This window comes from Puma concolor, chromosome C1, assembly GCF_028749965.1.
Source record: "Puma concolor isolate L17-30 chromosome C1, mPumCon1.1.hap2, whole genome shotgun sequence".
Classification (NCBI taxonomy): Eukaryota; Metazoa; Chordata; class Mammalia; order Carnivora; family Felidae; genus Puma; species Puma concolor.
In genome coordinates, this window is record NC_141674.1 from 16,692,857 (window position 1) to 16,719,613 (window position 26,757).

Below are 26,757 nucleotides of genomic sequence, written 5' to 3' on the forward strand. Positions count from 1 at the left end.
GGAGAGTTTTTGCCCCAAAGTGCTTCCGAGACTCCGCCCGGGACCTAGTGAGTGTGCATCCCAGTGTGTCACCGCGCGAGGCACTTTGGGCGCGCGTGTCTGAGAGTAACGCGTGTTAGCGTGAGTGTGCGGGAAGACGCCTCGCCTCGGTGTGCGTGTCCGGCACGGGGACTCCCCCGGTGGTCTGCACGTCCCGGTGTCGCGGGGGCGCCCTGACCGTGGCTCGGCGCGCGGTGGCTCGGGATCCACGTGCGGACGTGGGGCGCGGGCGGGTGAGTGCGAGCGTGCGCACGTGCGGCGGCGGGGTCCGCGGGCCGGTGTCCGCGGTGCGGCTCCGTGTCCCCCACCCCCACCCCCGCCTCGGTGCTGATTGGCTCGGCGCCGTGACGGGCCGGCCCCCGCCCGGGGCGGCGGCGGCGGCGGTGGCGGCGGCGGCGGCGGGCGCGGGTGCCCGCGTGTGCGCTGTGTGCCGGCGTGTGCGCCGGGGTGTGCGCCCGGCCGCCGGGTGTGCGGGAGAGCGAGGGAGCGCGCCGACGCGCCGGCCGCTGCGGCCGAGCTGGAGGGTGCGCGGCGCCCCCGCCCGCCCGGCCCGGCCATGGCCCCCGCCCGGGGCCGCCTGCCCCCCGCGCTCTGGGTCGTCACGGCCGCGGCGGCGGCGGCCACCTGCGTGTCCGCGGCGCGCGGCGAAGGTGAGCGGCGGCGGCGGCGGCGGGGCGGGGGCGGCCGAGGGACCGGGGCGCGGTGCCCGCTGCCCGAGGCTCAACTTCCTTCCCCTCGACCCGAGCGCGCGCGCATAAGGGGCTGGGATCCCTGGGTTTGGGGGCGGGAGGGGGGGGGGGTGACAGGGATGGCACCGCGGGAGAGAACCGAGGTCAAGGGACGGCGCGATGGAGACGGGGACAGGACTGGGGAACAGGGACCCGTGGGCTGGAGGATGAGGGACAGAGGCCCCCGGGGGTCTGGGGAACAGAGGGCTAGGACTGAGGGATTGGGAGCTGGGAACAGAGGACTGAGGGTTGGACATTGGGGATGATGGAACAGGAGGGGGGCGGGTGGAGGGGGGTGGGACAGAAGACAAGAGGTATAGAGGAGAGGGAACAGGACCAGGGGACAGGGCGGGGACAGAGGACAGAAGACAGGGATACGGGGATACAAGATGAGGTTCGGAAGGCTGAAGAAGAGGGCAGGGGTGGCCTTGAAAGGGGGGACCAAGAGCTGAGGAAGGAGGAGCAGAGAGCGGGACCAGGTTGCAGGAGGACAAGAGAGGGGCAGGGAGTGAGAGTCTTAGGTGGGAGGGCTGGAGGGCTGGGGAGGTCACAGCTGGAGGGGAGGGGCAGCTCTGAGGGGCAGGACGTGGCCCTGGGCGCAGGGCACAGTGAGGGGCAAGCCGAGGGACTGCAGAGGGGCTGAGGCAGGCAAGGCCTTGGAGAGCGGGGTCTTGTCCAGGGGCAAGGCCTGGGCAGTCCAGTCACCCAGGGGACGAGGGGCCAGGGGGATGGGGGGTGGAGGGTGGGAGCAGGGGTGTGGGCTGAGCGGTCAGGACAAAAAAGGTCTGGGAGGTGACCTCCTGGCAGTGGGTGGGAACAAGGAAAGCTGGGAAGAGGCACCCACCAGGTTCCCCCAACACCCAAGGCCTCACACCTGCACACCTACGCACCTGCACGCACACACTCATACACACACACAGTCAGTCCCACTGAACACTCCAGGTCCAGCCCAGGATGCCACCCTGGATTCTGTTCTGTACCCCACCCCTTGTCCCCCAGGACCTCCTCTGCCCCTACAGCTCTGCACAGAGGATGCGTATCCTGGTGCTCTGTGCAGGGTCCAGGGGCTGATGTCCTGGGTCCAGGGCTGCGTTCTTACCCCGGCAGGATGAACTTCTTCCACCTGCGAGGGAGCTCCAGAGCCAGTGTGCCTCATCCACGCTCAGATATACCAGAGATCCACCCCCTTGCACACGAACAACTCAGAGATACAGCTGTCCCCGAAAGCACACGTGCGCACACGGACACGCATCAGGATTTGCACACATAGACCCAGGCCCGTAGAGACTCACTTGCATGGACAGCCCCCACCTCCAACGTCACCCACATCAGATACACAGAAGTGCAGCCAATACACGTGTTCACACACATGTGGGGACAGATGCACGCACATGAAAATATGCACATTTATGGGCAGATACCACGTATGTAAGAGGACCCTCAAACCTGCAGTTATGCCCACAGAAATGCATATGTACATATAAATGCACCCACAGATAAACTTACAGTCTCCAGTGAAAAAGGGACCACGTAGGGAGCAGGGACCATAGCAAGGGAGCTAAGAGGCGAGGTGGCAGGCAGAGCAGGGCCAGCTGGGCGGCTAGCGATGAGGTGCAGGTTCCTGGGACACCAGAAGAGAACTGAGTGAGGGTCGGGCCTGTGAGCCAGGAGGAGGGCGGGATTGGGGCAGAAGGGCCTGGGGGCTCTCGGAGCTATGACCTGAGAAGACAGTTTTCCCAGGTTTGGGTTGGAGGGAGGGGAACAGTTTCTCATCAGTAGATGCCGAGGGGTCCACATCTGGGATCCGGGCTCTGGGCTCTGGGCAGTACACCCTCAACTCCTCTCTTCCATTATCTTCTCCAGGAAGGAGGCAGCACCTTCCAGAATTGCAGGCTGGCAAACCCCAGAGTCCCCCTGCAGAGGTGACTTTGAACAGGCTCACCTGCCGAAGGCAGGCCACTGGCCTGAGAGAGAGGACATGTCCAGGGGAGGGGCAGCAGTTGGGGAAGAGACAAGGTCCACAAAGAGAGGCAGGAGGGAAGTCTTTGTCCAGGACAGGGCTAGGCATTGTCCAGGGGCCAGTGCACGCCATCCAGTCAATGAAGCAGGGTACCCACAGTGGGATGGAGGGCAGCCACGCAGGTTGGACAGCCTGAGGCGTAGGTTCCACGAAGGACAGTCCTTCCTCCGGAAGGACACGAGTCCCTCCCGGGATCATCCCTGGGCTGGTACAGTGCCAGGACTGGCAAGGGAGACTGTTGGAGCTCCGGGAGGGGCGTCTATTCCCAGCCGGGCTCTTGCAAAGGTGGCAGTGCCCCAGCCTGGCCAAGTGCCCCTACGCCAGGTTCCTGCCAGGGGAGAGGAGGGCCCTGCACCTGCAGAGATGCCCCCCAAGCCCCACCAGGCTCATAGCCCCTTATCACTCTCTGGTGTGGATTATCCACCACTTTGGGGTGATCACCGAGGCGTTCACAGCCTGGCTGACATCCCCTGGCCACCCGAATTCTCCAGCCTCACCATCATGCACCGCGTCCTCAGGGAATGTAAATCAATTTAAGTATTAGTCTCAGCGAAATGGAATGGGGGAAGGTGACAGTGCTGGAGAAAAAAAGAAATCGCATAATGCCTTCCACAGTGGAACAGGAAAGGCTTAGGAATTATCTGTGCTTCTCAGAGCAGGAGAGGGACCCGTTTGATCTCCCAGAACAGCCCAGGCGGGTAGGCCCAAGAGGGATGCCCATAGACATCTTGCAGATGAGGAAACTGAGCACAGAGGGGTTAAGTGATTCAGTTCCCTGAAGGCCCTGAGAGATGGTGAGTTCAGTCCTCCCATTGGCAAATGCGGAGACCGGGCCCAGAGAGGAGAACTGACTTCACAGATGTCACACAGACCCATAGGCCAGCAGTGCAAGAGGCAGGAGGGAGCCCAGGCCTGGTGACCAGAAGGGTCTGAATTTCCAAGGGGACTCAGGCCTGGGCCAGGTGGGCCTCATGCTGGAATTCTCTCCAGTCTGAAGAAACCTCCGGTGGGCCTGGAGCTTTCCCGGACAGACATCCTGCATCCCCACCCCACCCCCGGACCCCCCTAGGAGGGTGTGTGAGGTAGGGAGGAGGGGCACAAAGGGAGAGGAGAGGAGGGCAGGGTCAGGGAAGCTTCTGGAAGGAGTCACAACAAGCAGCCCTGGAATCCTATAGCTCTTCCTGAATCCGATAGAATCGACTTTTGACTTATCTTTGGATTATCTGAGCCCCCTGGCTGGCTGATCAAGAATCCGCAGCAAATGTGGTGAGGCTTCCTGGGGTGGGAGGGGGCTGGAAAGCAGGGTCTGCAGACACCCACCCGCCCTGAGAGTCAGGACCCTCCAGGGGGGAGGAGTCTGAGTGGTGGACATTTGTTCTGATTGCCCCTGGGTCGGGGCAGGTCTGAGCTGCATTCAGGGGAAGCTGGAGAAAGGGCCCTCCGGCTCCAAGACCCCATCTGGAATGTGGGTTGGAATGGGGGAGCCCCCGGGTCCCCGGCCCCGTCATCTCCCCGGACTAGGCTCTGCTAGTCTGGGGGAAACTGCAGTGCGGCCCCCTCCCCCTCCCACCAGCCAGCAGGAGGAGAGAGCTTGCCTGACCCAGTTTTCTCTCCATTGCCTGAGAGGAAGGGAAGGAGGCGGGAGGGCTTCTCTCTGCCTGCGCCCCTGGCGTGGGGCCGGCTGGGGAGGGGAGATCCCTCTGCGGACGCTGGCTCCGTGGCCTGATCCCACCTGACCCCTGGGGACCCAGGGAGGCGGGCAGAGGCCCGACCCTCGTTCTCCGAGCTCTCTCTCCAGCCGGCCTTCCCTCTGGGGGCTCTGACAATGGGGTGGGAGGGTAAGAGGAGGGAGAAAATCAGCAAATAAGAGAGAGCATCCTCACTCCAGCATTTCCTGAAGACACTTGTCTCCATCTTTGAGGGGCAGGCGCAGAGCTATGCAAATCACAGGCAGAAGGACACCCAGCCTCCCTGCAGAAAAGTTCCAGGAGGGCCCCAGCTTTAACCCTCTGTAACCTGGCCCAGCCAGCCTAGTTGGAAGCCCATGATTGAAGGCTGGGAGAGGGGGTGCGCGGGAAGAGAGAGCGAAATGGAAAGCCGTGGGGAGGTGGAACCCAAAGCCCTCCGAACAGTCATCACCAGATAGATCAAAGGAAGCAGGGGCCCAGAGAGGGGAAGGGACTTACCCAGGACACACAGCATTTGAGATTCAAACCCTGATTTCTGAACAGGTTAGTGCCGCTTCCTCACCTCAAAGTGAATGGGTAGGTCTGAGGTCCAAGGAGAGAGGCAGGAGGGGCAGGACTTCGGGAAAGGGAATTCGCGTTAATAAAGCATTGACTCCGGGCTCCACAGTTTACCCTCCGTCAGCGCTAGGTATTATTATCCCCATTTTACAGAGGAGGAAATTGAGGGTCAGAGAAGTGAAGGTCACCTGCTACTGTGTAGCTGCATTGAGAGATGAGCCCAGCAGTGTCTGGTTCCAAAGGCAAGCTCTTCTCTGTTGTGTTGTGGAGGCTTTGCAGGGTCCCCTTGGAGGATCTGGCTTAGAATAGACTCGCCTTCCAGGCCATCACTCCTTTCCCAACCGCGGTCACTGCTCACGGGTCCTGCCAGGGCTGGGGGCGCTGTCTGCCGTTGCCTCGGCAGGTGCTCCGAACACCAGCCCTGCTGGCTCCGCCTGTGGGGCTCCAAGCATGTTCCCGAACTTCCCCAAGGCTCCGTGTTCTCATTGGTAAAGAGAGAAGAATCAGCACCTCTCCGCAGTTGTGCAGGTCACAGAGGAGGCGTCCAAAGTGCCCCTCGCAGAGCTCAGCACATAGTAGGTGCCGAGAGGCCGCTCTTATTCCTCCCGATCTCTTCGCATCAGACGTGCACGGGGGACTTATTAGGTGCCAGTCATCTCTAGCAAGACGGTGGTGATTGCAAAGCCGGGGCCAGTCCTCCTGTGGGACAAATGACCGCAGAGTGTGAATGTTGGTGGGTGCTTTTGGATGCTGTCGTGTCCCACGAGCGAGACGGGGATCGGGTTGTCCCTCACAACACCCTGTAAGACAGGATCCTCTGTCACACCCATTTTTCACAGGAGGAACCTGGGGCTCAGGGAGGGGCAGGGACTTGTTCAGGGACACACAGCTCCTAAAGTGGCAAGGCTGGGATTCTGGCCCGGGCCTCCTGGACTCCCAAGCCCGTCTCTTAACCATCCCGTTGCATCACCAACCAGGGAAACCCAGCGCTTGGGGCAGCTTGCGTTCTGGGGGTTTGGCCGAGGTGGTGGAAGGAGGCTTCGGGCAAGAGGGACAACTCGAACCGAGCCCTGAAGGAGAAGGGAAATGAGAAAGACCACAGACACAGAGCTGGTGTGGGCTGGCCTGAGTGAAGACCCGTATGGCCAGGTGGGGCTGCTCTGTGGGACAGGGGAAGGGTGTCCCAGGGGCTGATGCTTTCTTGTCTCCTGTTTTACAGTGAACTTGCTGGACACATCAACCATCCATGGAGACTGGGGCTGGCTCACGTATCCGGCTCATGGGGTAGGTGATAGGCAGTGGGGCCAGCGTCATCCTCTATGAGGAGAGAAAGGCTCTGACTCACAGTCTTATCATCAGATAGATCAAAAGGAAGCAGATGCCCAGAGAGGGGAAAGGACTTACCCAAGGCCACACAGCAGTTAGAAACAGAGCTGCTGATTCTTTCCTTCCTTCCTCCCTCCCTCCCTCCCTCCCTCCCTCCCTCCCTTCCTCCTCCCTCCCTCCCTCCCTCCCTCCCTTCCTTCCTCCCTTCCATCCATCCCTCTATGCATTCATTCCTACCCTCCCACCTTCCCACCTTCCTGCTTTCCTACCTTCCTACCATCTTCCTACCTTCCTTTCCTGTGTGCAGACCCTTGGGATTACAGAACCATCTAGTGCTGGGCTGCCAGTCCTTAAGTGTAAGGCCCCAAGTGTGGGATCCTTATATCTGGGTTCTGGGCCTACAGAGTCACATACCACAACTGGGCCCAGGGTCGCCGGGGACGTGCCAATGGCCGGGAACGGCCAGGAAAGGGCCCCAGCCAGGCCTTTCACGCCTCACGCCCCGTCCTCGCCAGGAGCTGTCCAGACCCCTGGACCCCCCCACCTGCCTCTCTCTTCTGTCAGAATCATCTGGATGGCACTGCTAGAACCCACTGTGGCCAAACCCCCAGGCCCATATGGCCTCCATGGTGACCCTGGGCTGAGCCCATCAGGTCTCTGTGGGTTGTGTGCTCTCAGGCAGGGGGCCCCTCCCATCTTCCCGGGGAGCTGGCGCGGTAACCTCATGGTGTCCAGGGACAACGCTGCGCCGTCCCCGTCCCTCCACGTCTCTTATCCAGATCCCAGGGTGAGCAGGGCACTCAAGCCAAAGTGAACCCGTGAGCCTGGCGGAGGCCCGATTCTGCCATCGACAAACGGGTGGCCCTGGTGGTCACCACTTCACTCCCTGAGTCCCAATTTCCCAGCTGTTGGAAGGGATGTGCCTGTGACAGTGTCATGGGGTTTGCTGCAAGGGTGAGGGGAGGTGACACCTGATCTGGGCACCGTGCCTGGCACATAGTGTGCCCTCACTGGGCACTGTCATCATTATTAGTGTGTGTCAGTTACATGTCACATACGTGTCCTCCTGCAAGGGTGCTCAGAAACGTACCCTCACATCCCCGCCATAGACACAGGCACATCGCGTACGCATGACTTGTTTCATGAACACTGGCTTCCGCGGCTCTGGAGACGAGGGGAATGATATTAATGATGATGAGGGTGATATTGATGTCAAAGAGTTAGTGTTCATGAAGGGAGTAGGGGTATGTCTTCACTTTGGGGTAGGGTTTTTGTTTATTTAAGTAGGTTTCAAGCGATAGGGTTTTAGTTTGATTTAAGTAGGTTTCATGTCCAGTGTGGAGCCCAGCTCGGGGCTTGAACTCATGACCCTGAGATCGAGAGTTGGACACTTACCCCGTTGAGCCACACAGGCACCCCAGGGTGGTGTTTTCTTCCGGGTCATTTGTGGCCTGTGGCTGGGGTCAGGACAGAGCCCCCCTCTTCTCTCCCTGGAGGTTTCGTGTCCTGGCAGCAGTAAGCTGAGTCCATTGTCATCAGCCCCCATGCAGCAGGCTTCAGGGAGCTTCACAGGCAGGCCACATGGGCCTAAGAACCAGGAGGGAACTCCTTTCTGCCAGAGCAGGTCAGCCCTGCCTAAGGGTAGAGGCTGGGTCTTTGGGGTATCTCTGTACCTCCCTGGGCCTCAGTCTCTCTTTGTGGCATGCTCCTGTGTGTGTGTCCCCAGATGGCTGTCTCCCAGGGGTGAGCATGGGTGAGAAAGGACTTGATAAAGTGGGCCAGCTCTGCCAGTGGCGGGGGGCCGACCTTTGATTGGGTGACTGCCTGGCTGATGGCTGGGTCAGCATTTCCCCTGAGACTCAGCAGCCAGGAAGGAGTGGGCCTGGCCCCAGGTTGGCTCTGGGTGTCTCTGTCCCTCTGTCCTACTCAGAACTTAGGACTTGGTTTTTAGAGTAACAAGGAATTGTAAAGGTTTTAAGCAGGTGGGGAGCATGACCAGACTTGTCGATGATTTTCTGGAAATCTAAGGCTTGTTTGCTTGCAGAATGCTCTAAAGCATGGCTCAGAGTTACCTTACTTGTTTAGGAGTTAGAATAAATAACGTATATTCACATAGCTCTGAATAATTCACAGACATTATCTCGTAATCCCCACAACCCATCCTGTGAGTAGGTACAGCCACCCCATTTCACGGATGAGGAAACTGAGGCTCAGAGCAGCAAGAAATAATTTGTCCACCATCAGGCAGGTTCCAAATGGTGGTCTCAAACTCCAGTCTCTCCGGCCTGGAGCCTGTGCTGAGTCCCTTGTGTTCTCTTTGGTGTGTGTCCTCATTGTGAGGGGGTGGGAGGCAATCCACCGTTGTCTGCTCAGCCAGGGGCCACCTTCCACCTTTATGGGACCTGGAGAATGGGCTTGTCCAGAGAGGAAAGAAGGCTGGGTGAGATCCCTGGGTCCCAAACTCTAGATGTCGAGCCTATTCCAGGTTAGCAGGTGAGGCATACAGATCCCTGCATCCAGGGGGTCTGGGGAGGTGCCTGGGAATCTTTTGTTTCATAAACTTTCCAGGTGATTCTCCTGCCCATCTGGCTAGGGAGCCTGTGGATGTGGTCCTTGTGTTCCAGGCACCCCTCTGATTCTGAAGTTTCCTAAACAGCCTGGGAACAAGGGTCATCCAGGGCTGTCTCCAGCATCAGCAAAATGACCGGATTGTCAGGCAAGGCTGCACGGCCTAGGAGCCAAGAGTCTGGGTCTTGGATGAGCCATTACGCTGCTGCCTTTAATCAGTGTGACTCAGGCAAGTCACTTACCTCGCCTCCACCTCCCCGTTTATAACACGGGGATGATCGCAGTTGCCATCAATGAGGATGCATGAAAGGGACATTTCCTGGTGAGAAATTGGAAGCCCTGAGAAGTTAAGCAACTCTGCTAAGGTTGGGGGGAGTCTGGCCCCAGGACCCAGACTCTTAATCAGGATGTGCCCTTCCCTCTACACGTTGGGACGCACTTCCCCTCTTCTGGTGAATTAACCGATGATGCTGCCCTGGGATGAAAGTCACGTTCTGTTGTCTCACCTGATCCCCTGGAGTAGGTGGGAGGGGCTGGTATCAGCCCCTCCCCACCAATTTCACAGGAGCACAAGCTTCAGAGAGGGGAGGTGATGTGCCCAGGGCTGCACAGCTGGTCCAGGGCATTCTGTTCCAGACAGAGGACGGAGTTGCAGAGCAGTGGTGGGGGCCGGAGCGGGGGGGGGGGGGGGATGGGGGCGGTGCCGGGGTGGAGAACAGGGCTCATTCCATCCTTGCACCAGCCTCCAGGAATTCGTGCCTCTCTGGGTGTCTGCAGCAGCCCCTGGGGCCGGCAGGGCAAGGCCAGGCCATTGGCACCGGTAGGGCGGCTGGGGCGGACTCAGATGGAGCTGATTAATTTATCCAGGTTCCTGGCAGGAAACAGACAGGGAGCAGCTGGCTGGCTCTTTGGTGCTCCGTTAATTGTGACAATGACTTTAACCCCAGATGTGACACCACGCTGCCCAGAGGCCCTGGCTGCAGTGGGGGGCACAGGGGGGCCCTGTAGGGGTAGGGGGTGTAGAAGGCATCAACTCTCGGGTGAGGCTGGCACACCGCGGACCTCTTCCCCAGGGGGCCCGGAGGCAGGCGCCGGTGGGCTGGGAAGATGCTGCTGGGTCAGCGTTGTAGGAGTCCTGTTCCTCTGGTGCCTTGCTGGGCCAGGCCCAAGCCAAAGCACTTGGCAGCCTACGTCTTTCGTCCTCTCGAGCCTCACTGAGGCGGGCCTGTCTGAGCCCCATTTTACAGGGGTGGGCACTGAGGGTAGAGGCCACGTGGCTGGCCAAGACAAGGAGAGATGGAGGGGCTTTTGTCAGACTTCAGACCCCCGAGGCCCCACTCCAACCCTTGTGAATTACTCAGAGCCCCACAGATTCTCAGAACATCATGAGGAGCAGTTTTTACCTCCCACCCCCCTTAAGTAAGAGGATCTCTAGTTCAAGGGCAACTGCCCATAGTGGCCCAAGAAAGGACAGCAAGGCATTGCATCTCTGGCCGAGCCAAGGCAGGGACCCGAAGCCCGTCCCCTCCATCTGCCCTCAGCCCCCAGCCCCTCCTTGGGGCCATCAGGAGTCCACTGAACTCAGCCCACAATAACTGCTTCCGGCCAACCAGCATTCTGCAGTTGAGGAAGCCGGGGCCCAGAGAGGAATGGGAGCTTGCCCGAGGTCACACAGCAGGTTAGAGACCAAGAGGTCTTGATCTCTTGGCTTCTGGCTCATTTGTCAACATTGGATCTTGGAGGTGAATCTTCTGTGTCCAAACTGGGCTATTTGGTGCTCGCGGGACATTGCTCATACCCTCCCTGCAAGAGCTTCCTGCTTCAGCCTGCAGGAAGTTCCACCCCCCTCTGGATGCCCATCCTCTTTGGCATAGAGCGCCCAACCACCTTGTCTGATGCACTGTGAGACGGTCAAGGGGAGCGAGTATTTCTGGCATGTCGCTTTCCTTGTTTTAAAAAAAGTTGTGGTAGGGGCACCTGGGTGGGTCAACTGGTTGAGCGTCTGACTCTTGATTTCGGCTCTGCTCATGATCCCAGGGTTGTGAGATCGAGCCCCGCGTAGGCTCTAAGTGTGGAGCCTGCTTGGGATTTCTCTCTCTCTCTCTTTCTCCCTCTGCCCTGTCCCCCCGTTCACTCTCTCTCTAAAACATTAAAAAAAAAAAATTTAATGAAGCCGTTGAACTGGGTTTAAAAAAACAATTGTGGTGAAATACACATAACATAAAATTTCCGAACCACATTCTAACCGCTTTTTAAGTGTACAATTCAGTGGCATTAAGTACATTCGCTGTGTTGTGTGACCATCACCACCACCTATCTCCAGAACTTTCATCTTCCCAAACTGAACCTCTGTCCGCATGAAACACCAGCCTCCCGTTCCCCAGCCCCCCGGCCCCTGACAACCACCATTCCATTTTCTGTTTCTGGATCTAAGTGCCTCATATAAGTGGAATCATAAAATATATGTTCTTTCACTGGCTTATTTCACTTTGTAGAATATCCTCAAGGTTCACCCATGTCGTAGCATGCATCTGGATTTCCTTCCTTTTCAAGGCCGAATAATATCCCATTGTTTGGATATACCGCATTTTGTTTACCCATTCATCCAACGATGGACCCATTTGGGTCATTTCTACCTTTTCGCTGTTGTGAATAATGCTGCTGTGAACATGAGTGTGTAAGTATTTGTTTGAGACCCTGCCTTCGATTCTTTTGTGTATATGTTCCCAGAAGTAGAGTTGTTGGACCGTAGGGTAGTTCTATTTTTGACTTTCCGAGGAACCTCCATACTGTTTTCCACGGTGGCTGCACCATTTTACTTTCCCACCAACAGGGCACAGGGGTCCAGTTTCTCCACGTCCTCACCAACATTTGTTATTTTCTGTTGTTTTGATAGTAGCCATCCTAGTGTGTGTGTGTGTGTGTGGAGTGGTATTGCATTGTGGTTTTGATTTGTATTTACCCTAATGATTAGGGATGGTGAGCATCTTTCCATGTCGTATTTGACCATCTGTATATATTCTTTGGAGAAACGTCTATTCAAGTCCTTTGCCCATTTTTAAAATTGGGCTGTTTGGTTCTTTGTTGTTGAGTTGTAGGAGTTCTTTATATATTCTGGATGTTAATCCCTTATCAGACACGTGATTTGCAGGGATGTTGCCTTTCGCTCTGTTGACTGTGTCTGATTTATTTCTGGATCACTGATAACCTGGCTAGCGCCTGGCCCAGAAACCACCACATTCAACGTCCCCACATCCTAGTACTCCCTTTCTCAAGGATCTGAGGCATAGTCAGGTTCACGAATTAGAAAGATCCCTCTGGCAACTGATATGGAAACTGGACCCGTGGGCTCCCTGAATCACCCAAACAGAATACCCCCAAACTGCCCCTCCCCGGGAGTGTTTGGAGTTGCCATGTAGAAACAAGGTTGGATTTTGTAGCCTTGGCATCAGTTCCAGTACTGGCTCCACCAGTCACCAGCCGGGTGACCTCAGACATGTGGCTCACACGTCTGAGCCTGTCTTTGCTCCAATGCAGCAAAACACGCTTTCCCAGAAGGATGTGGAGCTCTCTAGAGTGCCTGACGGCTGTGACAGTCCAGTAGGAGGTCAGCACCCCAAGGGCAGAGACCCAAGTTCCATCTTCTTCCCCGGGATGCCCCTGGGGCCATGCATGTTGCATGTGGCACGTGGCCGGGGCGACCGGCAGGAGAGGGCCAGGTGCTGCCTCTCGCCTCAGCGCTGTGCTCTCTCTGCCCGCAGTGGGACTCCATCAACGAGGTGGACGAGTCTTTCCAGCCCATCCACACGTACCAGGTGTGCAACGTCATGAGCCCCAACCAGAACAACTGGCTGCGCACGAGCTGGGTGCCCCGGGACGGTGCCCGGCGTGTCTACGCCGAGATCAAGTTCACCCTGCGTGACTGCAACAGCATGCCCGGCGTGCTGGGCACCTGCAAGGAGACCTTCAACCTCTACTACCTGGAGTCGGACCGTGACCTGGGCGCCAGCACGCAGGAGAGCAAGTTCCTCAAGATCGACACCATTGCGGCTGACGAGAGCTTCACGGGGGCTGACCTGGGCGTGCGGCGCCTCAAGCTCAACACGGAGGTGCGCGGCGTGGGCCCCCTCAGCAAGCGCGGCTTCTATCTGGCCTTCCAGGACATCGGCGCGTGCCTCGCCATCCTGTCTCTCCGCATCTACTACAAGAAGTGCCCCACCATGGTGCGCAACCTGGCTGCCTTCTCGGAGGCGGTGACGGGGGCCGACTCGTCCTCGCTGGTGGAGGTGCGGGGCCAGTGCGTGCGGCACTCCGAGGAGCGGGACACGCCCAAGATGTACTGCAGCGCCGAGGGCGAGTGGCTGGTGCCCATTGGCAAGTGCGTGTGCAGCGCTGGCTACGAGGAGCGGCGGGATGCCTGCGTGGGTGAGTGCGCCACGCGGGGGGCGGGGGGGGGGTGGCACGTGGGCTCAGTCCAGGCGGGGCGTGGGGGCCGTGGCGGTCGGCAGGGATCCGGGCGGTGAGCTCAGCACCTAGGAAGATGGGTGACCCTCCAGGGTTCGTGGGTCAGCGAATACAACAGGCCGCCGCCTGTGTGCGTGGGAGCGGGAGCGTGTATGTGTGTGTGTGTGTGTGTGTGTGTGTAGCAGGGGAGAGAGAACGGAGGCAGGCACGCCGCAGCCAGGTGGCGCCCTCTGTGGGCGCCGTGGAGGGGTACGTCTAAGCACGCCCGTGTGCTCGGGCACATACCTGTGCGAGGGAACGATTCTAGGAGCTCATGTGCGTCGGGCATCATTTTAGGCACTTTTCACATATTTACTCATTTAGTCTCCGGGCCTCCCCTGTGACATAGAAGCTACTCTTATCCTGGTTTCATAGACAAGGAGACGGAGGCACAGAGAGGCAGAGGAACTTGCCCGGGGGCACACAGCACAGGAGTGGCAGAGCTGTGACTTGAACCCAGAAGTCTGGCACCGGAATCTGTGCTTAAAACCGCCAAACTTGCACGGAGTGGAGGGAAGTGGAACCAGTCCGTGGGTGAATGAGTGCAGTCTGGGGCACCCAGGGGGTACTCTCTAGGTTGGGTGTGTCACTGGGGCACCTGGACCAGCCTGCCGGTGATTGGGGGTGGATCTTACCCAGGGACCTGTGGGAGGGGACAGCCAAGGTCCTTGTGAAGGGGAAGGCGGAGAACGCAGCAGCATGGCACCTGTCTCCCCATGAGCATGCTGCTGGGGTTCCCATGCCAGAGACTGAGAGCAGGACCCACACCCCAGGCTGCGTGGACGTGCCTCATGCTTGCACTGTGCCCCTCTGGGGGCAGTGTCACGAGGCATCCCAAGCACCCGGGTCACCGGGAGAGTCGGCTGGACAGACAGCTGGTGACCCAGCTGTACTGGTCTCCTCCTGGTTGCCCTCTGCCCTTCCTCGGCCTCCCCGGGGGCTGGGCACACGGCAGCGCAGCCACTCAGAGCATAGTGAAGCCTGCTGTTGGGACCACTGGTTCTCCTGGGGAAGGAGGAGGTTCCTGTGCAGGGAGCAGAGAGACTAGGGCCTGGCCCCAGATAGGAATTGGGACGGGGCCCATCCCTCGGCCCCAGCAGGCAGGCAGGGCCCCTCAGTGCTCACAGGACTGAGGAGGGCACAGGCTGACAATTTCCGGTGATGCTCAAGGTAGTTCTGTGGGATCAGGATCTCCCGTCCAGCCACTAGGCCCTTTCCAGCCCCTCTCGGGGGGCTCTGATTTCCTTAAGAAGTCCTTCTTCGCACTCCCAACTGCTGTGAGTCTTTGCTTCTCCAGAACCCTAACCCCCAAAGCACCTTCTGTGACATTTTCCTGTTTCTGGACTTGCTCTATCACCTGTGGCCTAGTTTGCTCTCAGGCTTCCAGGCTCCCAGCCTCTCCTGGCTCCTATCACAGCCATCCCTGTGCTTCTCAACTTCCCACTGGGTAATTACAATAACAAACACCCCCGTTGCCTTTACAGCTCACAAAGGGATGCTCACACATCAGTTCGTTTGCTCACTGTAGCAAGGCAGGTATTACCATTCCATTTTACGGATGGGAAAACTCAGGCTTAAGAGGTAGTGTCGCTGCATAGGCCTCCCGGCTGGTGACAGGTAGAGCTGGGGCCTGAGTCAGGTCTGTCTTGCTCGGAGCCATGTGTAGGTGCGTAACCTATCCCTGGCCCAGCACCAGCGCTCTCCCTGCCTGAGCTGGCTTCCGACGTCCCCTCATTCCGGTGCGGATAATAAAGTCCCTTAGCGACAATTGGTTGAGCGTTTGCCACGTGAATGAGTGCTTCTTACTCCTCACGGCAGTTACTCATTCTGTTGAGCATCTAGCGTGGCCCAGGCACGGGGGTTTCGGCACAGGGTGTCCGTGCAGCCGGGGAATTCACACACTTTCTCATGCTTACAAAAGTCCTCTGAGTGAGGTCACGTCTCCCCATCTTACAGATGCAACAAACTAAGCCCCTTCCACCTAAGTCACAGAGTAGGGCTCTGATCCCAGGCTGGCTCCCTCCAGAGCCCTCAGCTGCTCCCTCTGTCCCTAGAGCCTTCTGCCAGACCCCACCGCCCTCCTCTCTGGGGTAACATCAGAGCAGTTAGGAACTGGCATAGCACAGGCCATAATAATCAGGCCAGCTGCTCAGCGGATACCTGCTCAAGGTCAGCCGCTGGCCCCAACTCTGGTGCAAGTAAGCCCCTTGTCTGTCCAGCGTGCCGTGGGACACACTTGCTCGTGGGAGGGAGACTGGTCTTCCTGACTGGGGGATCGGGGGTCTCCGGTCCTGCTCCAGCCGCCTTGTTTGACAGGGGTGGGGAGTGGAGCCCAGAGAGGGAGTGTGTTTTGCCCAAGGTCCCACAGCGAGTCAAGGGCAGCACTCCTGGTAGAAGCTCCCAAGTCCCGGGCAGCAGGACCGTCCCAGGGCTGGGAGAGGCCGAGGCCAGTCTCGTTTCCTGGCAGCACTGGCACACTAATAAAAAATAACAAAGAAATGTCAAAGCGGGGTCAGGCAATGGCAGCACATTTCGAATTTTACATCTAAATCACAATACAACATAATTATGCCAGTTGCGAGATAATTACAGGTTTTATAAAAAATATTAATTCCTAACGCACGGCAGGCAGTGAGGTTTGGGGACGGGATGCCAGTGGTAGGTGGCACGGGGAGAGACTTTGCTCACTCCTGTCGCGGGTTTCTGTGATGGTCTCTGTAACCTCCTTTGAGGAAGCAACGTGGGTCTGAAACTGAGCCCCCCCGCCCCCCCGCCAATGCGAGGCCCTGCCAGCGGTCCCCATCCTCACCCCTCCTTGGGTGGGTACCCTGAGAGTGGGGAGGCTGGGGGCCAAGCAGGAGCTGGGAACGGACTGGGGGTGCCCTTCTGGGCCGCTTGAGTTGTCCTCTCAAAGCTGCGGCTCCCCTCCACTGCCGATCCACCTGTGTGGGACTCCCTGAGGACCGTGGGCCCCTGGCTTCTCCATCAGACAGTTGTCTCTGAGCAAACCGTTGAGGAGGAAGGCTGGGCCCTGGGGTCCCCGCCTGCCCAGCCTGAACCCTCCACCTTCCTTCTTAGCAAAAGGAGAGGATCCAGAGCCTGAGGCCTGCAGCAGGGGCCGGCCCACGGCGATGGCCTCCCTCCCGGCCTCCCTTCCCCCTGGTTTCACCCTCACCGCTCTCCTCAGAGGTGGCCGGGAAGCACTCAGTTTGACAGAGAAGACAGTGAAAGCCCATGGGAAAGGGACCAAGCCAGTCGCCCGTCTCTTTGAGGCCTCACCGAGACCCCTCAGGCCTCAGAGACCCACAGAAGAACGTCAGAGCCAGGCGGAGCTCGTCCAGTCTGCCAGTAGGGAAACGGAGGCCCAGACAGGTGATGTGACTGGCCCAAGGGCACACAGCTAGGGGTGTGATTGCATCCCAGATCTCCCAACTCCTTGAGCAGAGCGGTCCCCTCACAACACAGTTCCAGACCCCCCAGCTGGCTGCAGCCCCCTCCCCGCCGGGAAGGGGAGAGACCTCTCAGAACATCACCCAGCAGAGCAGCAGCCCCGAGTCTGAAGTCCTGGTTGCCGTCCTTCCCGTCACCTGGACGCAGAATACAAACCACCCTCCGAGGCCCTAATCATTTTTCTATAAATATCAGAGCGTCTCGTTTCGGAGGGGGAGCGTGAGCGACGAGCTCTTTTGCCTTCCTGTGTTTAAAATCTGATTTAGAATTAATTTCCTTTGGTCATCCACCGGCAGACACCTTATTTGTCAAATCTCGGGCTCTTGGCGGGGGAGAGGGGAGAGGTGGTGGGGCCTCAGGCAGCTGCCGGCCTGACAGGCGGCCTGGGCAAGGTGCCCTCGGCAGGGGCAGCAGCCCCGCCTGGCTCCCGGCCGACACGCGGGCCACGCAGACTCCGGAAGCGCCCTGGGTCGACGGGCGGGGCCGGGCCCCTGCCCAGGGCCGCTCCATCTGTCTCGGCCATTAATTCCCGGCTCTGCCTCCAGGTCTCCGGGCTCCCCGAGGCCTGGTGATTAGTATTCTTATTAAAGATTATTTTATTTTCATTGCGCGGATTAATCTGGCTCTGACACGTTACAGCCATAAGGGTATTAGCAGAGCGCGTGAGAACCGCCCATCGGTGAGCGGCAGAATGGCCAGGCCGTCTCTAAGCCCCAGTCCATGTTGAGAGGCTGGTGGGGGAAAGGCCCGGGCTCCAGAGGCTCCCCCACCTGGGTTTGCATTCTGGCCCAGCGAGGAGCCTAGAGCAAGGCACTCCGCCGGCCGGTTTCCTCTCTGCCAAACAAATGTATTAATGGCAGCCACGTAGCATTGTGATAAGTGCCGGGCGCTGTCCTGACGTGAATTCACATGCCTTTGCTCATGCCATCCTCACAACAGCCCAGGGAGGTGGGGGACTATTATTATCCCCATTTTACAGATGAAGAAACTGAGGCCCAGCAGGCTGCCTAGCGTCCCTTCGCCTAGAGCAGAAGAGGAGCCCAGGCAGCCTGCTTCCAAGTTTCCGCTCTTAACTGACAAGAACCAGATGGACTCTGAACGGCCAGGGGCTCAAGACCCGCAGGCTGTCGTGCTGTGCTTGCTTTATGCCATGAATCACCCCAGGGTGTCACCATACGTGTGCTGTGTGCCTCTCACTGCTCCGATGGCACATTGAGAGCAGGACCGACTCCTCGTATCTCGGCTCCATGGTAGAATCTCAGTGAATGTGGGTGAAGGAATAAATGAGGGGAGGAATGAGCGAATGGTCCCCGAACTGCTAGCCGACATGGATCTGCTAACTATAGGGAGGGTCACTGTCATTCAGTTCAACAACAGGCTCAACAAATGTTTGCTGATGAAGCACAAAACTTCCTCTGCCCCATTCCTGGGCCTGGAGGAAGGCTCCTAGGCTGTGCCCCAGGGCTTTGTCTCCCGGAGGGCTTCTGGGAGGAGGAGGTGAGATCACAGTGTGTCAGCTAGGAGCCCCACAACCCGGAGCTCCCAGCGAGCCCTGAGCCCTCGTGGGTCTCTCCAGGGGGGAGGGAAGAAGTCTCAAAACTGAGGCACACGTTCGCCAACTCTCCAACCTGTGAGCCCCTTCTGGCTCCACCCCCTCTGAGTCTGGGAATCGGTATCATTTCTATCATTTCTCCCGATGCCGGGTTTTCTCTCAAGCCTGTAGCATTTTACAAATTAACTTGATTTTAGCTGTTATAATACACAGTGAACTTCCCGGTGGTCCCTGTTGCAAAGGAAGTCAGGTCCGTGGTGCAGCTGAGGACCACCCGGCTAGGTGGCATTTGGTCCTCCTTGAACTCCCGGGATCTCTCCCTGCTGCAGAGCAGATCACGGCGGGATTAGCTCACTTTGAAAACTTGGCACTGACCGCTTCTGCTCCGAGCCAGACTCTAGGAAGTTTGAGATGAATAGGGCAGCCCTGCCCTTGTTCACCAGGAGCTGCCCACAAGCACCTTCCGGTTTAGGAGGAGGGCCAGACGTACCGATACACAAGTACAGCCATAGTGTTATTGGTGGCAATACTGAGCAGGGACTGCAGAAGTGGGGCAGGGAGGAGTTGTTTCTACGCACCTGCATATGTGTGTGTGTGCGTACATGTGGAGGTATGGAGAAAGGCTTCGTTCCAAGGGACAGGAAGATGAATCTTGAGAGTTTGACAGGTGGACAAAAAGGACAAGCCATCCCAGGAAGAAGGCTTAGCACGTGCAAAGGCCCCGACGCAGGAAGCAACCTGCTGGGTGTGGGGAGTGGCTGGTCCTTTAGTTTGGCCTATGGATGGCGAGTGAGAGGTGACACTGGAGGAGGCTGCGGGAGGGCTGTGCCTGCCACACTTTATTGTTAGGCCGTGAGGGTGTGAGCCGGCAGTGACCAAGTCAGGTGTCGTTTTAGAGAGTTCCATAACGTAGAATACCCCCACTCCCTGTGTGGCTGACAACTTCTTACTGCTTGGACACGATCCAAATACCATTTCCTTCCCTGAGAAAGTAGCTCCTCGCACAATTTACCCTTTGCCACCTCACCCGCTTTATTTCCTTCCTGGCAATGATCACGGCCTCGTTTACCGCACTCCAAGGTGCTGGCTCTGTGAGGGCAGAATGAATGGCAGTCACACTGGCAGCTGGGACTGGGGACTGGGGAGGCAAGGCTGGAGGCTGGGTCATCCAGGTGAGAGATGAAGCAGGTGTGGCGGAGGCCGGGGAGAAGGTCACATACAAGACTGGTCAGTCCCGGTCACGGTGACAGGCTCTGGGAGGGGGCAGGAGCCTGTGAGTCCTGGAGAGTCAGCATTGCTTGGGGAGCTTGGAAAACAGATCCCCAGGCCCCACGCCTGGCTCTTCTAACTGGTTGGCCGTGGTGGGGCCTGGAATCTATATTTTTATAGGGGTCCTATCACCTGGGTCTCTTTTCCAGTCACATTCCCACCTGCACCATTCCCTTCCAGCTTTCATTCCTACCCAAGTCCCAACCCCAACCCTTGGATGCTGAGCCTCCTGACCCCCACACCCGAGGCAGTGTCTCACTCAGGGCCTGGTGTCCGGTGATGGGCAGATTCAGGCTGGAGACCGGCCTGGGTGGGAAGGGCCACAGCAGGAGACGTGACCCTGGTTTGAAGAGGCTCTTTCCTGTGCCGACTTCGGGGCCGGGACTCAGGTATCGGGGTCCCAGCCTCAGTTCTGTCCCCGACTAGCTGTGCAACCCTGTGTAAGTCACAGGCCCTCTTTCTGCGCTTCGGTCCCTCCATCTACAGGTGAGGGTAGGACCTGGTGATGCTGAAGGGCTACACCCGTGTCCCTCGGGAGATCCCACTGGAAGCCTTGGGTCAGAGGGAAAGCTGCCCCGAGGCCTGCCAGGGTGGCCTGGCTGGCTCACCTGAAGCCGCCTTGTCCTCCGCAGCCTGTGAGCTGGGCTTCTACAAGTCGGCCCCTGGGGACCAGCTCTGCGCCCGCTGCCCTCCCCACAGCCACTCTGCAGCCCCCGCTGCCCAGGCCTGCCACTGTGACCTCAGCTACTACCGTGCGGCCCTGGACCCACCGTCTGCAGCCTGCACCCGTGAGTACCACCCCGAGCCCCAGCATCCTGGAGATCAAGACCGGGCCAGGACCGCATGCTCCCAGGACTCCAGGGACCCAGTCAGTGCTCTGTGGGTGAGGCAGGGACAGGTGGCTCTCTTGGGCCGGGGGCCAGTCTGGGGTAAGGGGGGTGACTCCAACTGACTCCTCCGTGGTGGCCTTGACCTCTCTGAGGTCCCTACTTCTTGTCACATGTCACCTGCCATCTCTACAGGGAAATCCTTCCTTCCTTCCTTCCCTCAGTCTTTCCTCTTTGCTTCGGGGAGCAGACGAGAGCTGGACTCATGCCCCCGCCCGGTACCAGGCGTTTTGGGTCATCTTCTGATCCGGCAGTGATCCTGCTGTCCTGGGAGCTGGGGTGGGCGAGCCAGAGGGTTCCCGTGAAGCAAGGGCCCGTCAGAGGAGCCCCCTAACCGCCGCCGTCCTCGATGGACTGCCTGAGCTGCCTTAGTGGGTGTGGGGTGTGGGGTGAGTGTGTATAGGAACTATGTGTGGCCGCCTGCTTGGATGTGGCATGCGTGTGTCTGATTCTGGGTGTGCCCTGGGAGGCCGGCAGCGATCAGAACACTGTGTGTGTCTGTGTCGGCAGCTGCTCCCGTAAGAGGGGCCCGCATAGTGTTTGTGTGCCTGGGCTCGAGCGTGAGAGTCTCGTGCCCACGTACGTAAAGGACTCTGAGGGGTGCGTGTGCACATGTGGGTCCCTGTAGGGGATTCCCAGGTCCCCGCAGAGCTTGGACGAACGTGCCTTGTGAGCCCAGCGTGTGCGCACGTGGCCCAGCAGGGGAGGCGCGTGTGCCCGGAGAGGGCGTGGTTGCGTGTGCTCATGCCCTGTGCACCTGAGGGGACTCCGAGGGGCTCTGACACCGCGCCTGCAGGGCTGTGTGCCTGGGTGTTCTGTGTGCTGTGGGCGGGGCTCCTTCATGGCCTCCTCTCCTGGTTGGAAGGTGCCTCTCACGCTCCCATCCCGGCTGGGAGGCGTGGCAGCCAGCTCAGCCTACCCCGTTTGCCAGTGCTGGTCTCTTGAGGTGGAGTGAGGGGCACTTCTCACTGGTTTTGCCCCCCAGTCAGTCTCCAGTCTCCCCCTCCCCCCACCTCTATCACACCCAGCTCCCGGGCTCCCTGTACATGGCGTGCACACACACACACACACACACACACTTTGTCCCTCCCTCCCTCCATCCACTGTCCTGCCCAGACCCATGCATTTTCCCCACATGGGACCTGCCGATACAGAAAGGGATGGCTGCGCGATGTGGTGCCTACCATGGGCTTTGCAGGCAAGGTGACCCAGCTCTAGGTCACGGACACTTGTTCTCAGCTAGCCAGACTCCAGTTTTTCTCCAAATCCACAATTCAGTGCCCTCAGGTTCTAGAAATCTTACGACTGTAAACGACTAAGCTTTTAGTATTCCACACCCTTCAGATTCTACTATTCTCTGTGATTTTGAGATTCTACTCTTCTGTTTTCTTGAGATCTGAGAGTCTCCGCCTGAGATGCTGAGGCTTGAAATTCTGAGCCCCAGGGCCCACCCCCCTCAGCACCCCCAGTCCCTCCAGACTCGAATCCCCGCCCCCAGGAGCCTACCCCAGCCCCACCTTTCTCACCAAAACCTCTGCGCTTCCCAGACTGGGGCTCTGGACACACACTGCTGCAGAGACCTCCACTGGGCTTCCCGGAACCTCCATTTTACGCCCAAGCGGTGCTCAGCGGTCTGTGCTTTAGGTCCAGCGCAGGGTGAAGGAGTGAAATGCGGCAGGCAAATGACAGAGGCATTTCGCACCCGCCCCCAGGGTGGCTGCTGTGGGCCCCTCCCCCCCCCCCCCAGGGTTGTCAGTCTCTCCACCTGCTCTGCATGAAAACGCTGGGAAACGCAAACCCCAATCCCTGTAGGTCCTGCGGCGGGACAGGGCAGGGGGTTCTGCACGCGGACCTGACGCCGTGGTCCGGGCTGGCACCGCCTCTGCCATCAGGGAGCTTCCCGAGGCTGGAGAAGGGGTGACCTTACCCTCAGGGAGCCCCATGTATCACGGGGGGAGTCACGGCCCTTCCCTGGTGTGTGATGAGCGGGAGGCCGTTGCTGCCCACCACGGCCGCCTGCCGTTCTCTCCTCCCCAGGGCCGCCCTCGGCACCGGTGAACCTGATCTCCAGCGTGAATGGGACATCCGTGACCCTGGAGTGGGCCCCCCCCCTGGATCCAGGCGGCCGCAACGACATCACCTACAACGCCGTGTGCCGCCGCTGCCCCTGGGCGTTGGGCCACTGCGAGACGTGTGGGAGTGGCACCCGCTTCGTGCCCCAGCAGACAAGCCTGGTGCGGGCCAGCCTGCTGGTGGCCAATCTGCTGGCCCACATGAACTACTCCTTCTGGATCGAGGCCGTCAACGGCGTGTCCGACCTGAGCCCCGAGCCCCGCCGGGCGGCTGTTGTCAACATCACCACGAACCAGGCAGGTAGGCGGAGATGCTCCGTGCCCCGGCTTCCCTGGCCCCTGGCCCTCGCAGGATCGGAGCACCGCCCCGTACGCGGTGGTGTTTCGGGCAAGTGCCTGCCTCTCCTGGCCCAGCCTTCCTCCCCAGGACTGGGAGTTGCAGGCTCTCCACACCCTTAGAAAAGTAGATCCTGCCCCGTAGGTGGGAGAAATCCGACGTAGGTGGGAGAAATCCGACAAGGTCAGAGACGGGCCTCCACGGCCATCGTAGGCCTGGGTTCCAGAGCTTTCTCTCTGCCTCTGTTTCTTCCTTGGTGCACTGGGAATAACAGTACGTGCCTCAGGTCCTATTTGGGGGCTTAAGTGAGAGAAATGAAAACTCCGAGCCCAGCACCTGGCCCAAGGTACCTGCTCAATAAATGTCATTAAAAAATAAAATCACTCTGATTATCATTTTCCAGAACACCTGCCACTGCTGCCCCTGGGAGGGATTTGGTTGCACTGGTTTGGACAACAGCCATTTATCTCTGTGTATCTAGACAGTTGCTGGGCTGAATTTAGCCCCTGGAGCCCCTCCCTTTCCAAATTCTGGTGAGTCCTGCCTGTCAAGTGACAGCCCGGCCCAAGAGCCCACCACAGTAGCTTCTCCATTAACGGCCACCCCAGCACACATCTAAGCCCACCGTGGCCCCGACCCCATCTCCCCCCAACACCACGCAGGCCTGGTCCAGCAGTCACTATTCTCACCATGTCACCGAGGAGGAGTCCGAGGCTCTGTGTCACCCCCACAGGAAGTGGCAGAGGCAGGATTCAAACCTAGGTCTGCCTCGCACCCAAGTGAAACAGGAGATCCAACTGTGAGCCCAGGGCACCCCCTCCCTGATGCCAGGCTTTGTCCATTCAAGAGACCCTCTTCCAACTGGCATTTGTGGGGCACGCACCGAATGCCCAGCTCTGTGCTCGGGGCTGGCGACACAGTGGGGAATAGGCCTGTGTTCCTGGTGCGTGGGGCCCTGCCCTCGGCCACTGGTCTCCAGGGAGACTGGGGCAGGTGGCTGGCTGGCCGGGGTGCAGGTGGAGTAGCACCCAGGGGCATTCCCGACACCGTCAGTACGCTCCCTCGCTCCCCCGTTAAAAGAGAAACCCTCCCTTGAAGCCACGCTCCCTTCCAGCCCCCAGACCATTTCCGTTCCCAGGAAACCTTCCTGAAAGAGCTGTCTGTCCTGCTGTATCTGCGTCCTCTCTCGGTGAGCCTCTTTGGGCGGCTCCAATCAGGCATCTTTCCCCACCTGGCCCCTGAAGTCCAATGCCTCCACTGGGCCACACGCCGCAGGGACTTCTCTCCCTGTTCTTTTCTCATTGGTGGAACACTTGCGTCTTGCCCCCAAGCCCTGCACATCCCCCATTCTCTGTTCACCTGTCTGGCCTGCCCTTGTCCATCCTGCCAGCCCCACTTCCCCGAACAACCTCAAAAGGCTGGAAGGACCCTGGGCTTGTCCCAGATGCTCCTCCCTCCCCTGTTCAGCCAGGTCCATCTTTTCCGAGTGATCTTATCAGGGCCCGTGGCTTGGAATCCGCTCTCAGTGTGACATCCCACAAATGTACCAGCACGGACCTCTCCCCTGAGGCCTAGCTGCCTGCTCCCGCCCCCACTTGGATGTGTTTTAGCCACACAGCACCCCCAGACCTGCACCTCCCAGAGGCCCCCCATCTCAGGACACGGCACCACTGTTCAGGGGGATGCTGGAGCCCCACACCCCATTGTCAGCCTGACTCTCCCTCCCTCCCTCCCTCCCTCCTCCACCACCCGCCGGCCCCGCCCCACCGGGCCTCACTTCAGGTGACCACCGCCCCCTCAGAGTCCTTCCAGTGCATCTGCCTTACTCAGCTCTGGCCGTCGTAGCAAAATACCGTAGGTTGGGGGCTTAAACCCTGGAGGTTTTTGCTCACGGTTCTTGAGGCTGGAAGTCCAAGATCAAGATGCTGGCCGGTTTGGTTTCTAGTGAGAACCCTCTTCCCGGCTCGTGGACAGCTGCCCTCTTGCTGTGTCCTCACAAGGCAGAGAAAGAGAGAAGTGTCTGGTGGCTTTTCTTATAAAGGCACTGATCCCATCATGAGAGTCTCACCTGCATGACCCCCTCTGTACCTAATTATCTCCCTAAGACCCTACGTACAAAGACTACCAGGTTGGGGGTTAGGGCTGCAATATATGAATTTGGGAGGGGGACACAATTCAGTCCACAGCACTGTCCACACCCCCAGCGTGTGCTGTGTGGGCAACCACAGGGGCCCCCTTCCCCTCGCCCCGTGACGCCTTCTCTCACTGCGTCCTGAATGAGCTTTCCAAATGTAAGCGAGGCCCGGTCATACACGAGCCCTTTACCAGCTTCAGCCTGAGCTCAGATCCCATTCCGATCCTCCCAGGGCCGAGGGACACCCATGCCACCCACCCTACCCACCTTCTCCAGCCTCGCCTGCCCACTTTTACCCAGCTCCCTCTCTTGCAGCCACCCTGGCTTCCCCCTGCCCTGCCCCGCCCTGCCTTGGGCCTTGGCTTTACCTCTCTTTCTGAGCGACAGGCCCCTCCCTGTGATGTCCAGTGGCTGGCTCCTTCAGTCCTCAGTTCCACTGTCACCCCTGCCTTGGGGAGGCCCACTCTGACCACCCCCAGCTGAAATGGCCTGACTCCACCTGGCCCCTGCACACAACGTTCCCTCCATCACACGCAGTGCCTTCTGTCCCTCATGGCACTTCACCAACCTGTGACTGCACATCGGTTTACCTTCTTGCTTTCTGCCTCTGTCATAGATCATAAGCTCTTCGAGGGCTGCCGTGGTCACTACAGGAACCCCAGGTCCTAGCGGACCACAAGGCATGTGGGGAAGGCATTCAGGAAATCCTGAGGGGGCCAGGGCAGACAACAGCCCTGAGCAAATGGGTGAGGTCTAGCCTCACAGAATGCTGGCCCCTCCCCGCTCTGTCCTCCTTCTCCCCTCTCCCTCCTCCCTCCCACCTCTCCCCTTCCCCACTCTCCCTCCCACTCTGTCTTCTCGGCAGCCACCTCCTCCTGGAGCCCTCAGGTGACCCCACCCTGTTTTCCTTCCACCTCTGCGCTCTGTCCCCCTGTGTCTGCTCCACTCACACGGGACCTCTGGCCTTGGAAGTTCTTTGGTTTTTAAGAGGCGCCCACATACAGATGGCACCACGATGGTCTTATCTGATCCTCACCTCCTCCTGGCTGGTGGTGCTTCTAGCTTCTCTTTCTGGTTGGGGAAAGTGCCCCCCACCCCCCAGATGGTATCGGTCCCAGCCAGCAAGAGAAGGCCGGGTTGTGAACCCGGGCCTGATTCCCAGGCTGGTGGGGGGCCCCCTGTGCCACACTCTCCAACTTCACTCTGGACTTCTTAATTTGTCACGTCAAAGCCACCCAGCAGGATTTATTGGGCACCTGCTGTGCGTAGTCCCTCCCTTCAGGGAGCTCAGGGGAGACAGGATGCCCTGATAGGGAGCAAGAACTGGGCTTGGGGGGCAGCCGGGGGCAGCTGGGGGAGCCTGGAGGTGTGGGGCCGAGAGTCAGCTTGGCTGCCGTGGGGTCTGTATCTGGTGCTTCCCAGCAGACTCACATCAGGGGTAACTACACCGAACGCAGGAGGGAGGGAGGGACTGAAAGGCTCAGTCAGTGAGTAACGGGGGTGCACTGGGGACCTAGTGTGACACAGGAATGCTTGAGCTCAGATGGGCTCAGCTCAGGTCCTTCCCCTGAGTGTCAGAGCTGCTGCAGTCACACTCTCCAAGCGCAGGCGGTGAGGACGCTGCTT

The 26,757-nt window shown here is 59.0% G+C and overlaps 1 protein-coding gene across 1 annotated transcript in view; it reads left to right on the forward strand.

The window, feature by feature from the left end:
- Positions 1–595: 595 nt before the first annotated feature.
- The window catches only part of EPHA8 (EPH receptor A8), a 35,918-nt gene continuing 9,756 nt past the window's right edge, over positions 596–26,757 (forward strand). Inside the window, exons 1-5 of the mRNA XM_086715986.1 lie at positions 596–689; positions 6,253–6,317; positions 12,689–13,352; positions 20,334–20,489; positions 22,626–22,961. Of these exons, the coding sequence (XP_086572112.1) occupies positions 596–689; positions 6,253–6,317; positions 12,689–13,352; positions 20,334–20,489; positions 22,626–22,961 (1,315 nt within the window). The remainder of the gene's footprint in view (positions 690–6,252; positions 6,318–12,688; positions 13,353–20,333; positions 20,490–22,625; positions 22,962–26,757) is intronic.